General features: G+C 40.3%; 1 protein-coding gene across 3 annotated transcripts in view; it reads right to left on the bottom strand.

The window, feature by feature from the left end:
• CACHD1 (cache domain containing 1) overlaps positions 1–14,503 on the bottom strand; it is a 224,032-nt gene that overhangs the window by 80,671 nt on the left and 128,858 nt on the right. For all 3 annotated transcript variants that reach the window (XM_054447274.2, XM_063654596.1, XM_063654599.1), the window contains exon 4: positions 9,776–9,882. In XM_054447274.2, the coding sequence (XP_054303249.1) occupies positions 9,776–9,882 (107 nt within the window). The remainder of the gene's footprint in view (positions 1–9,775; positions 9,883–14,503) is intronic.

Below are 14,503 nucleotides of genomic sequence, written 5' to 3' on the forward strand. Positions count from 1 at the left end.
TTCCAGGTTTTTTGAAAAGAGGGAGAGAATTAATTCTAAGCAGAAAGCCAAACAAATGCATGTGACTCATTTTCCCTGAAAACATCTGAGTATTGTTCTATATACTACTACCTAGACTTATCCTTCAATGACCTAGGTATTTTCCTTACATACACATTATAAAATTTAGCAACAATGAGGATAAGTAACCACCAACATTAATTCAATTCAATAAACATTATACAAGCACCTATACAGTGAAGACTGAACAAGATGGTTGCCCATGAGGATATAAAGATAGATAAATGCTTCTGTGATCTCACAGTATGATAGAAAAGGTAAATGCATACAAAAATGGTATTGATATATGGATTCCTATAAAAAAACTTCTATTATAGAGATACTTTGTATTAAGATAATATAATAACTTTCATTTGAATTATGCTTTTATGGTTCATGATATGTTTTGGCTCTGTGTCCCCACCCAAACCTCATCTTGAATTGTAATCCTCACATGTTAGGGAGAAACCTGGTATGAGGTAATTGGATCATGGGGGCAGTTTCCCCCATGCTATTCTCATAATAGTGAGTTCTCACTAAATCTGATGCATTAAAAGTGTTTGGTAGTTCCCCCACCCCAATCCCCTGCTGTTACCATGTAAGACATGCCTTACTTGCCCTTTGCCTTCCAACGTGATTACAAGTTTCCCGAGGCCTCCATAGCCACGTGGAACTGTGAGTCAATTAAGCCTCTTTTCTTTACAAACTCCTCAGTCTCATGTAGTATCTGTATAGCAGTATGAGGATGGACTAATACAGAAAATTGGCAATGAGGTAGCGAGGCACTGCTATAAAGATACCTGAGAATATGGAAGTGATTTTGGGACTGGGTAACCAGCAGAGGTTGGAAGAGTTTGGAGGGCTCTGAAGAAAACAGGAAGATGAGGGAAAGTCTGGAACTTCCTAGAGACTTGTTGAATGGCTTGGACCAAAATGCTGATAGTGATATGGGCAATGAGGTCCAGGCTGAGGTGGTCTTACATGTGGATGAGGAACTTTTTGGGAACTGGAGCAAAGGCCACTCTTGCTATGCTTTAGCAAACAGACCAGCAGCATTTTGCTTCTGCCCTGGCAATCTGTGAAACTTTCAACTTGAGTGAGATGATTTAGGGTATCTGGCAAGGAAGAAATTTCTAAGCAACAATGCATTCAAGAGTTGACCTTGCTGTTTCTAAAACTGTATGCATATATGCATGAACAAAGAGATTATCTAAAACTGGAATTTATATTTAAAAGAGAAGCAGAGCATAAATTTTGGAAAATGTGCAGCATGACCATGTGGTAGAAAAGAAAAACCCATTTCCTGGGGAGAAATTCAAGCCAGCTGCAGAAATTTGCCTAAGCAACAAGAAGCCAAATGTTAACAGCCAAGACAATGAGGAAAATGTCTCCAGGGCATGTCACCGACCTTCAGAGCAGCATCTCCCATCACAGGCCCAGAGGCCTCGGAGGAATAAATGGTTTCTTGGGCCAGGCCCAGGGCCCCACTAGTCTGTGCTACCTCAGGATGTGGTGCCCTGTGTCCCAGCCACTCCAGCTCCAGCCATGGCTAAAAAGGGCCAAGGTACAGCTTGGGCCATGGCTTCAGAGGATGCAAGCTCCAAGCCTTGGCAGGTTCCATGTGGTGTTGGGCCTGTGGGTGTGCAGGCGACAAGAGCCAAGGTTTGGGAGCCTCTGCCTAGATTTCAGAAGATGTATGGAAACACCTGGATGTCCAGGCAGAAGTTTGCTGTAGGGGCGGGGCACTCATGGAGAACCTCTGCTAGGGCAGTGTAGAAGGGAAATGTGGGGTTGGAGCCCCCACACACAGTCCCCACTGGGGCACTGCCTAGCAGAGTTTTGAGAAGAGGACCACCATCCTCCAGACTCCAGAATGGTAGATCCACTGACAGCTTGCACTGTGCACCTGGAAAAGCTGCAAACACTCAAGGCTAGCCCATGATAGGAGCCAGGAGGTGGGCTTACCCTGCAAAGCCACATGGGCGGAGCTTCCCCAGGCCGTGGGAGCTCATCTTTTGTATCAGCATACCCCTGGATGTGGGACATCTAGTCAAAGGAGATCATTTTGGAACTTTAAAGTTTAATGACTGCCCTGTTGGATTTTGGACTTGCATGGGGCCCGTAGCCCCTTTGTTTCAGCCAATTTCTCCCATTTGTAACAGGTCTATTTGCCCAATGCCTGTACCCCCATTGTATCTAGGAAGTAATTAACTTGCTTTTGATTTTACAGGCTCATAGATGGAAGGGACTTGCCTTGTCTCAGATGAGACTGTGGACTTGAACTTTTGAGTTAATCCTGGAATGAGTTAAGACTTTGGGGGACTCTTAGAAGGGCATGATTATGTTTTGAATTGTGAGGACATTAGGCTTGAGAGGGGCTGAGGCAGAATGATATTGTTTGGCTGTGTCCCCACCTAAATCTCATCTTGCACTGTAGTTTCTGTCCCCATGTGTCATGGGAGGGACCCAGCGGGAAGTAACTGAATCACTGGGATGGTTACCTTCATGCTGTTCTTGTGATAGTGAGTTCTCAGGAGATCTGATCGTTTTATAAGGGGCTTTTCCTCCCTGCTTCACTCTGCACTTCTCCTTGCTGCTGCCATGTGAAGGAGGACATGTTTGCTTCCCCTTCAGTCATGATTATAAGTTTCCTGAGGCCTCCCCAGCCATGCTGAACTGTTGAGTCAATTAAACCTCTTTCCTTTATAAATTACCTAGTCTCGGGTATGTCTTTATTATTAGCAGCATGAGAGTGGACTAATACAATATGTCTAAATGTGGGAGCTTAAACAAACAAATTAAGATTTGTTTTATTGATTTTACTGCATAAAATCTTATTTTATGAAAATAAAAAGTTCAGGATACATTTGCTAAGTTAAAAAAAGGCTATATCCATTATGATATGTAGTATGAGTGTGTATATATATTTGTATTTATATACATATGTTGTGTATATATGTCTATATGCCAGTATATGGCTAACAAAATCTTCTGAAGTCAGTGTAATAGGGTCGTTATGAGAAACTATAAGAAAGACCAAACTTTGATATAAGCTTGCAGTATAGGAATAGAGTTTGAAGGGCGAATCAGGTAAAGAAAGGGACCTTGTTTGTTTAGTTCCTTAATTCTGTGTGTGTATATACATAAGTATACACACATACATACAAATATAAACTGAATCATATAAGCTCAAGAATCTAGATTTCTGAGTGACTAAACAGCTTTTAAATGTTATATAAATAATTACATATTTTATGACACTAATGCAATCATGAAGCTGAAGCAATTGGGCATAAAAAGGAATGAGAAATTTCTAGCTTGGTTGATTTTCCTTCTTTATTTCAGGTAGAACATGGCTTTTTCATTGAATTGTTACCAGGATAACTTTTCTAATGCATATTTAAAAGGTAATTTTCATGGTATTTTAAAGAGAAAAACCTATAGTAATAGTACATAGCTACTCATTATCATTCATAGAAGGAAATGATGAAGCCACAACAATCGACAGCCTCTAAGGCCCACCTGTACATCCTATCCTATAGCATTTACCTCTGTAACATGACTTATAAATGCCCCTTACACCCCGTGAATCCCGTTTCTCAATGAAGACTGCAATGTTACCAAGATCGAAGTTTGCAACTTCAAATGCTCTTTAAAATCAAACGCAATAAAGAAAGTCCAGACGCTTTTTCTTTCAGTGAGAAAGACTAACTCCTACTTCACTCTCACCTCAATTGCATAACTCAAGAGAGCAAGAGGCAACTTCTCTTGGACTCTTCAAATAAACTCTCTTTAGGGATCAGGCCATGCACAAGAAAATAGCTCAGCAGGAATTTAAAAGAAAAAAAAGAGAGAGAGTGAGAAAGTAGGGATAAAAGCAGGAAAGAACCTGAGCAAAACATTACCAGAACCATAATATAACACATGTACTGTCAAACTTTAGTTATTTGAATAGACTCAGGGACAAGGAGTCAATTTAGAAAGTAGGGATCTGGCTGGGGTGGTTTTAAGAAAAAGAATACACATGTGTGTTGGATGAATGGACACATGACCCAGTTTTGGACAAATGAAGCTAAGAATGGTTTATAATTTATGTGAGTCTGCTTCCAGCTAGTCTGAGAGGCAATCTGAAACTGTGTTATCAATTAGGGGCCCATTGATGAATTATACACAGTCTGAAAGAGCCTAAGGCTGGACATCTTACAGATGTAAATATCAGACATGTGATAACCTACAAAGTACATTAATTCTGCTCTGAAAAGGGGTATGAGCCGTACAGGAGGAAAAGGGGGAACTCTGAGGTCACCTTTCACCATATCCCACTCCTCTCATATTACAAATAACTGCTCAAGTATGTGGACTTTGGGATGTAGCCACTGCCTAGTAGAATGTTGCAAAACTTCAAATGCAAGCAAGTCGGTTCTTAAATATCTGAATATTGCCAAAATCTGCTTGTAAATCTAGCTGTGTCAACTGTGCTGAGAACAACTCTTGTTATGTAGTAGGTTATACTTGAGACATGCTCATAGAAATATAAAAATTCAAGATCTGGTCTTTATATTTTACTTACCTCTGCCCTCTCCACACTCTTCTTCCCTACCCTCTGAATTTTCAAACTATCTGAACTCTCTTCCTTAATAAATAAACACTGAAATACATCAGCATTTTGTTGGGATTATTTGTGCACTGAGTTTCAGTCTAAACCTCAGTAACAGGAGGTAATCTTAGTACCACTAACAGGTCTTTAATGCTGATTCCCTGGTCCTCACTCTCAGCTGATGATCTTGCTTTCTAATTCTCTGAAAAAACAGAATCACTAAGAAGGGAGTGCCCCCAAGTTCATACCCATCATCATATGAGCATCTCCATCCATGTACTCTTCCTTTCCTCTTCTTGCTATGAATGAACTCTTTGTGCTTCTAGGTCCTCTACTGGTGATGCAGTATCTCTTACCTGATCAAGGAAAAAGCTCTAGTAATCTTCTCCCCTTGCTCTTGTGTCAATCTCTACTGGATTATTCCCTTTGGCACATAAACTGAGTATTTCTCTCAATTAAAAAATATCTTCTTGATCTCATCTGGCCTTCCAACCTTCCTTTGAGCAAATCTCAGGAGTTCAAGTCCTTATTTCCTCTGACTCCTCTCCTCTGTTCTCCAGAGCTTGAACCCTCTAGGATCAGCCTATGCTACTATTCTACCAAACAACCCTTGACAAGCTCACCCATAGCCTCTACATTGCTAAATCATATGGCTGGTTTTGTAGACCCTCAGCATACAGGGACTAGGTGACAAAGTTGATCACTCCCTCTTTCTTGCAACACTTTCTTCACTTGGCTTCAGGGAGACAGCCCTCTTGGTCCTCTTTCTACCCACCTGACTGCCCTTCTCAGCTCCCTTTCCAGCTTCCTCTTCATCTCAGTGTCACCTCAGCAGTAAAGCACCCCAAGACTCAGTCCCTGGAGCCCTTATCTTTTCTACCCACAGTCACTTGCTACGTGATCTAAATGAGCCTCATGATTTTAGTACTACCTATACACAATGAATCTCTAGCCTTGGCTATTCCCTAGACTGCAGACTTGTATATCCAACAGCTTATGAGGCCCTTCTTAGATATCCAACGAGCATCTCAAATGTAACTTTTAATAACCTGCCTCTCACACAAACCTGCTCTTCTCCCAGCATTCCCCATCACAATAAATGACAACTCTGTCCTTCTTCTTGTAAGGCCAAGGATCTTAAAAGTCTTTCTGGACTCCTCTCTTACTTTCACATACCCGGTCCCCCACCCTGCCCACCATCCAATGGGCCAGCAAATCCTACTGATTCTACCTTCAAAACATATTCAGAATTCAACTGCTTCTCACCACCTCCACTGTCACTGCACTATTAATTCTATCATCATCTGCTGCCTGGATTTTGGAGTAACTTTCTAAGTTGTCTTCCCCTACTTCTACCTTTGCCTTGTCCAGTCTAGTCTTGGCTCAGTAAACCTTTTAACCTACTTCTACCTTTGCCTTGTCCAGTCTAGTCTTGGCTCAGTAAACCTTTTAACCTAAGTCAAATCATGTCACTTCTCTATTTAACTCCCCCACCACATGATGGCTTTCTATCTCATTCAGAGCAAAAGCTAAAGTCCTTATAATGGCCAGTAAAATAAGGCTCTTGGTGACCTGGCCCCCGACTGCCTCTCTGGCCTAATCTACTCCCAGCTCTTTCACACCACCACAGTTACAGTGGCCTTCTTGCAGTTTCCGAGCACACCAAACAGTCACTCAATTCAAGGTCTTTGCCCCAGATATGCTGCCCCCAGATAAACTCATAGTCTACAATCCCACTTACTCAGATCTCACCCACAAACCCTTAGATGAAATAGTAAGTCGTCTGCTCCTCCCCCTGACAGCCAACCGTATTCCCTATGTCTCATCTCTGCTTTACTTTTCCTTGATAGCACTCATCATCTTCTAACATATCACTTGTTTCTATGTCTCCTGGCCCCTGGCCTCCAGATTAGAAGCTGTGTGTGTGTGTGTGTTGTGTGCGTGCGTGCGTGCGTGTGTGTGTTTTACAGCTCCTGACCTAGAACAAAAGAGTACTTACTATGCAGAAGGCATTTAATATATATTTGTCAAATGACTTCTAGTTATACTTATTCCTTACACTTAATAGGTAGGATACCATTCTTCCAGGTTATGGCCATATACTAGAGAGGCCATTCCCCAGATTCCCCTGTGTAAACTCTCCCAATGGCCTTCTAACTCATTCAGAGCAAAAGCTAAAGTCCATAACCTGGAAGAATGGCCTGAGTATTCACTAAGAAAAAGTAACACTACTTCTAACAGTGAAGCTAGATCTCAACAATGTGCTCATTATCAGAAACAATACAATAAATAGACATAAAATAAGGCAATGAGGATGAGACCCTGGCTGCCACAGCCTCCAGATCCTCCAAGATCTGACCCACTGATCTGGATGGTCTTGGCAGGGGACCATCATTCTGGACCCCAAGTGAGCACACCGAACCCTCAGTCTGCCCAAGCCTGCCCTTTCCTACTGTCCCAGTCACACAGCCAGGAGGTTAATGGAGCTTCTAGAATCTCAACACCAGACTTAGGATCTATTATCGGAAATATGTTAAGGAAGGTACTATCTACTGGAAAGGAGTAAAAATGCATTTGAAAGTAGTCCGTAATTCCTTCTTGTTTTATTTTTTCCCTGATTATAAAAACAGCAAATGCTTAATTTAAGATTAAGAAAATTAATAAGGAAGTAAAAATATCCCACTGTTTCATCATTAAAAAATAACTAATAACATTTATGTGTGATCCATCTAGATCTTATATAAATACACACTAGTATTTAAAACTTAATTATTGTATAAATGCACACTAATTCTTAAATCTCGCTAGGCGCGGTGGCTCATGCCTGTAATCCCAGCACTTTAGGAGGCTGAAGCAGGTGGACCACCTGAGTTTAGGAGTTCGAGACCAGCCTGGCCAACATGGTGAAACCCTATCTCTACTAAAAATGCAAAAATTAGCCAGTTGGTGGTGGGTGCCTGTAATCCCAGCTACTTGGGAGACTGAGGCAGGAGAATTGCTTGAACCCAGAAGGCAGAGGTTGCAGTGAGCCAAGATTGCACCACTGCACTCCAGCCTGGGTGACAGAGCAAGACTCTGTCTTAAAAAAAAAAAAAAAAAAAAAAAAAGGAAAGAAAAAGAAAGAAAGGCTGGGCGAGGTGGCTCATGCCTGTAATCCCAGTACTTCGGAAGGCTGAGGTGGGTGGACCACAAGGTTAGGAATTTGAGACCAGCCTGTCCAACATGGTGAAACCCCATCTCCACAAAAAATACAAAAATTAGCTGGGTGTGGTGGTGGGCACCTATAATCCCAGCTACTTGGGAGGCTGAGGCAGGAGAATTGCTTGAATCTGGGAGGCAGGGGTTGCAGTGAGCCATGATCGCACCACTGCACTCCAGCCTGGGTGACATAGCAAGACTCTATCTCAAAGAAAAAAAAAAAACCCATGAGTTACCATGACTTGTAAAAAATTTAACTACATACAATGTTGGATTACAGTATGTATTTCTGGAACACTTACATCTGATCCTATTCAAAGATTGCTATTTCAACCTCAAGTCTTCAGACCAAGCAACATCTCTCGTGTACCTGGGAATGTTTTAGAGAAAAAACTGAATTTGGGAACCTGGAGACTCGAATTCCAGCTTTGTACCCTGTGCCAGTTGTGGAATCCTCCCCGTTAATTTACCTGCCCATTCCATGCCCTTGTCCCACCCTCTTCTGTTATTTTTGTAATGAAAACCATTCTCATTTGGCTTCCTTTCTAGTAGTAAACCTCACTTGCTGCAGACGGTTCCAGATGATCTGACCAATGAAAAACGATATGCCTAGCAGATTTAGGTTGGATCATTTATCTAGCAGCTATAGTTTTATTATGCCTAAGAAACATGCAACTTACAGCTTGTTCTTTTCAGACCTAATAGATTACATGATTTGTGTATACAATTCCCAAAGATTACAATTTCTGCCCCAAACTGAGACCTACTGGGGCCCTAAAAGTAAATATTCTGGTCCTCTGCCTTTCTCTTCGGCTTTATGTGTCTACATGAGACCTGGAATTTGGGAAGTATGGTTCTTCATGTTTAAGGATGCTTTGTCTTTCCAGCAATAAGGAAAGTCTTAGGAGGTTCCTGTGCTTTAGATTTTTTTCTTGGTAAAATCTGAGGATTGGAGATGCTATTATTTCTCAAGTTCCTTCCAGCTCTTAAACGGTGAAGCCTCTAGGTTCTGAGATGTATCAATCAACAAGAGTACATAAGACAAAAAGAAAGAGAAATATGGAGTGAAACTCTAGGGCAAAAAAGTGGAGATATCAGGTCACTTTGGAGCTAACCAGTAGTTATATAAATGAGTACCCCATAGTTATTAACACCGCCTTCAGCTGAGTTCCAATGAGAACAGGAAGAAAGTTCAACCTTGGTATATAGTATTATGGCCCTAAGTTCATTAATAGAAAAGATCTCACAGCATTCTTCCAGAAAAATTCCAAAACAGATTAAAAATTGTAACTAGGGAATGCAAAGAAAATCCAATATCTCCTATTGCAAAGATAACTGGGGTCTCTAAAATAACCTTTAAAATAACAGACGTAAAATTCATGATAAATGAGTTAATAGATTGAAGAGCATAGAAAGGTATTTGGCATGTACCATATATAGCTATCTAGTAGAAGCTTAAGATATTGGCTGGGTGTGGTGGCTCACGCCTGTAATCCCAGCACTTTGGGAGGCCGAGGCCGGCAGATCACGAGGTCAGGAGATTGAGACCACCCTGGCTAACACAGTGAAAACCCATTTCTACTAAAAATACAAAAAATTAACTGGGCGTGGTGGCGGGCACCTGTAGTCCCAGCTACTTGGGAGGCTGAGGCAGGAGAATGGCGTGAACCTGGGAGGCAGAGCTTACAGTGAGCTGAGATTGCACCACTGCACTCCAGCCTGGGCGACAGACTGAGACTCTCTTTCAAAAAAAAGATGTAAGCTTGATTTTTATTTTCTTCCTCTCCCTCTCTTGATGGTTAACTTTCTAGCAAGAAATATCCAGTCTTAAGTATATAATACTTCTCTTCAAAAATTAAAAAAAAAATTGAAGCAATATATTTATTCAACTTGAATGTGGTAGAATACAGTTAATCTTTATAAAGTCAATGGATTACTGACCTGAATTTAAGTCTCGTCCTGGATTGAAGGCCCGGCTATTAACAGTAGTAGAAAGTCGATCACAACTAATTGTTCTAGACACATTGGTATTAAAGTTCCCATCGAATCTGAAACAATAGGAGAGAATTAGCAATACTTATTCAGTCCAGAAAAACCAACCAACAAAAATAATGGTTTACAACGTGTACAAGACAGGTCAGCCCATAAACAGTACAACTGTGATTTAGATTTAAATATTCAAAAAAAATAATTTCAGAACTCTGTATGTGGTGGGGGGAACACCTGCATCTAGAAGATTTTAGAAATCAAATTCAATTCGAAGATAAAAACAACCATTCTTCAAATCGACTTTTCTCGAATAAACTCAAGTCAGTACTACTGATAAAATCATACAGAAAATAGATGACCAAATTCAAAATAAAGCTACAAAAAAAAAATCAGATGGGAGCTCTGATGTTACATGTAAAACAGAATTCTTTAAATTATCCTATTTGAAAACCAATGACCAAGTACAAAAATAGACAGTAGTGAAGGTTGAATGGGTGTGGAGTAGGAATGGTCTAGATGTGAAATCCTGCTCTGTCAACTATTAGAAAGATTATTCAATTTTTCTGGGTCTCAGTTTTCTTATCTGAAAAAGATAATAAAACTTATTTTCCAAAGCCATAAAAAAATTAAAAATAATGTATGGAAGTTCCTCTCATAGTACATGACGCATAGCTTGTACCTGCCAGGCTGTCATGCAAATAAGGCAAAAGTCTTTTGATTTCCAGTGGTAGTGTAATGCTAGTACTAGAGCTAGAACATTGCTATTATTCTAGCTAGTAGCTTATCAATAAATATTAGTGGAATCAATGATCCATTGCTATAGCAACCAACAATCTGAAAGAATATAATAGGAAAACATACCAGCTTATTTACATATAGTCATAAAGAGTATTTTTAAGTGAATTTCATCCAGGAGTAACAAAAGCGAAGGATCTTGAACTTCTAAGTAAACTATTTAGGATTTCAGACCCTGAGAGGACTCTTAAAGTTTCTAAGAGATCCTCACATAAATGCAACCTGAAATAAGGTTTTTAAAAATTTGTGTTAAAATGTCAACTTCAGGAACCACTAATGCAACTCTATGAACCCAAATAGAGAAGCTATAAAGCTAGGAGAAACATTCCTAAAAAGCAATATCCATTTGACCACTGGCATGAACTTTAATTATCTGTTGATCACATCTCCTAACACATAAGAACACATAAGAACACATGCAACTGATTGTACAAGCAAGGGGACTAGGTTTTCACATGGTATGTTGGTTTCAACAGCAAAAGCTAAAAACAGTCTTGCTTTATTTCATATCATCTCAAAGAAGGAGATAGCTGGATTTTACTGTTAGTCCAGGCTCTAACCTAGTGCAGAGTTACACCAACAATGTCAACTGTGCCTCAAAGGACACAGTTGCTTCACCAACGTGGCTGCCCTTCCTTGGACCTGCTCCAGTTTGTCTAGACGAGAAGACTGCTGCCTCAGAAGCCACAGATGGAGGGAAAAGAAGAGATTAGTACAGCAGCTGCCGCTGTGTCCATGCTGGCAAGGCACTATCACTATAACCTCACTTCTCTCTATGCTATAGCTAGCCACACTAAGTCTATTCCCTCCCTGACGTTTTTATAAAAGGGTAGATAATACTTTAGGCTTTGTGGGCCAAAAAGACTGTTGCAACTGCTCTGCCATTGTAGTGTGAAAGCAGCTACTGAAAATACATAAAAGATTGAGTATGGCTGTGTTCCAATAAAACTTAATTTTCAAAAACAGGTGGTATTCCAGACCTGTTTCACCACTGCTAGTCTAGACCAGGGCAATCCAAGAGAAGTCTCTGGGATGATGAAAATGTATTATTTTTGCACTGTCCAACATGTTAGACACATGTGGCTACTGAGCATTTGAAATGTGGCTAGCATAATAGAGACACTAAATTTTCTATTTTATTTCATCTTAGTTTGTAAATAGTCACTGAAGAGTGGCTACCATATTGGACAATGGAAGGCTAGAAGGTTCTCCTGATTACTTGTCTAGTAATCCTTCAAGTCTCTGTTCATGTTTCCCTTCTTCAGAAAGGCCTATCCTGATTGTGATGACTTCCCAAGTCTATGTCAACTGCCTCCATATTCTGTCAAGGCATGTGCCATAATTTTAAATTTACCATTCTATTCATGTTTTTTATAGATCAGATTCCATAAATAGACAAGAGTGCCATGAAGGGAAGCACCATGTCTTGTTGATTTTGTTCACCACTGCATACATTGCTTAGCATTGTTCTGGTCATAAGTAGGTGCTCATATTAACTGGTCTTTTATGACCATCCACACCATTCAGGGTGCCTAGTCCTGTTCTGGGCTCCCCGGAAGGCTCCAAGGAATCTTAGCAAGTGAGGACCATGACTCAGTTGAATGGTTCCAATACTAAAAGTCTAGCTACTTCAGAACCACCTGGGATGCATGTTGGAATGCAGATCCCTGGGATCTACCGTTAAGAGAGTCTGATTTAGTGAGCCTGGGGTAAGGCCAAGGAATCTGATTTTCATAGGCTCTGGAGGAATGAGAACTACCCTCCAATTCTGCTATGCAGATTCTTTTAGAAATAAAGCAAAGTAATGGCTTTCTGCATGAGCACAGGTACTTCCCTGTAGGTCTCAAAGAGACAGAAGACACAGGATCTTCTGATTGGATTTAGATCAAGAGAATAGGGTAGTTCTGAGGTACATCTGCAGCTGACATCTGAACTTTGCTGTCCAAGTTATGAACCCTTTCTCCTACCCATTTCACAGTTGAGAAAAATGATACCAAAGATCACATAGCAAGTCAGGGACCTAAGAGAGACTTGAACCCATCACTCAACTCCTTTCCAGAGACAAACCACATACGATTCTGCATAAGTGATACATAAAGAAGAACCTGCAACTCAAGAGGGTTACTGACATATCTTCCCAGGAAATGTGTAAACCTGGAGAGAGCCTTTGTCTATCTGGATGAAGTTTCCACAGACAGCATGTCGCTTTCAGCATCACCCCTTGAGAGAGCTGAAGTCCAATGCTGAGGATACACAGATTTTTCTGGACCTTTGTGAAATGCAGGCTGGCTCATGGGACCAGGGACATCAGGGAACTATTATTATAGGTTGTTTTACTTCCTTTGCTGAAAAGATAATCTCTAAGAGCATTAAAGAAAACATTTTTATAACAATAAAAATGACAGTGACTCAATAACAAAAGTAGGTGCTTGATAAACATTTCTCCATCATAAAATAGTTTCACAATGTGGTACTTGTCAACAATAATCTACCCGACCTTCTCTTCCCACCGTCTCCTATCCTACACTTCTAACCAAACTGGCCCCTCCCTATGTGCTCTTCTGTTCGACCCCAATTGTGATGCTCTCCAGTGTCCACTCCACCCTTTCTTCAAAGTCCAGCTCAACTCTTCTGCCTCTTTCAAATTTCTCCCTAGTACTGGCCCATGACGAGTCCTTCCTCCTGCAAGCTGACTAATGCCATTCTGCTTCTTAACTATATGCCTGTGTCTTCTTCCTATTTTTCTTATTTTGTAATCAAGCAACATAATATCACAGTCCTATCTATTAGATACTGATTTTTTTTTAAGATTCTGCTTATACCAACAAAACACTAATCAATTGTCTTAGTCCATTTGGACTATAAACTAGGTGATTCATGAACAACCGAAATTCATTTCTCACAAGTCTGGAGGCTGGGAAGTCCATGATTAAGGTACTGGCAGATTTAGTGTCTGGTGAGGGGCCACTTTCTGGTTCATAGATGTGGCCTTTTCGCTGTGTCCTCAGTGACAGGGGTAAGGCAGCTCTCTGAGACCTCTTTTGTAAGGGTACTAATACCATTCATGGAGGCTCTGCTTTCATGATCTAATTTCCCAAAGGCAATGATATTACTATATAATATTATATATTAATGATATTAATATATAATATTATATTAATATCATTAATATTATATATTAATGATATTAATATATAATATTAATCATATTCCTCCTAATATGATCACATTGGTGATCACATTGGTGATGATCACATTGGTGATTAGTTTCCAACATGTAAATTTGGGATGGAGAAGGCAAACATTCATACCATTGCATCAATAAAATTTAAAAATAAGATTTATTATAAATAATGAACAAATTATCGTATTCATTTTGCCTTCCCCCTATACCAAATAAATGTGTGTTACATGGGGGTGAAATGCCAAAAGATGATTATCATGGAACCCCTATTTGACTAAACCCTACCCATGTAGCTCTTGAATTCTCAATTCTCTCTAAAACCTTTTATGCACTTGAGAAATTTTAGCTTCCCCCAATGGGACTGTAGGTTACTGGAGGATTTATATTTCTCTCTCACGTCTAGCACAGTTGCTGGAAGGTGGGGCCTTCCATAAATTCTTACTGGTTGACTGAGTAACGAGAAAGGGCAGACAGTTAAGTCACCAGAAAGCTCCCGGCATTTTATTTCATAATATTCATTGAACATCTACTGTATTTCATAAGAGTCTCAACTGCCATGAGTTCTCTCACATGTGCTGAATTTCAGCTGTGCAGTATTCACTTGCCAGTCAAGTTAGCATGAAAAGCCTAGAAATCAACCTCACTCTGCTGCTTTTCTCACTACCACTGATGTGCCGGTCAGATAAAGAAGGAGGTGTCAA

This window comes from Pongo pygmaeus, chromosome 1 (assembly GCF_028885625.2).
Source record: "Pongo pygmaeus isolate AG05252 chromosome 1, NHGRI_mPonPyg2-v2.0_pri, whole genome shotgun sequence".
Classification (NCBI taxonomy): Eukaryota; Metazoa; Chordata; class Mammalia; order Primates; family Hominidae; genus Pongo; species Pongo pygmaeus.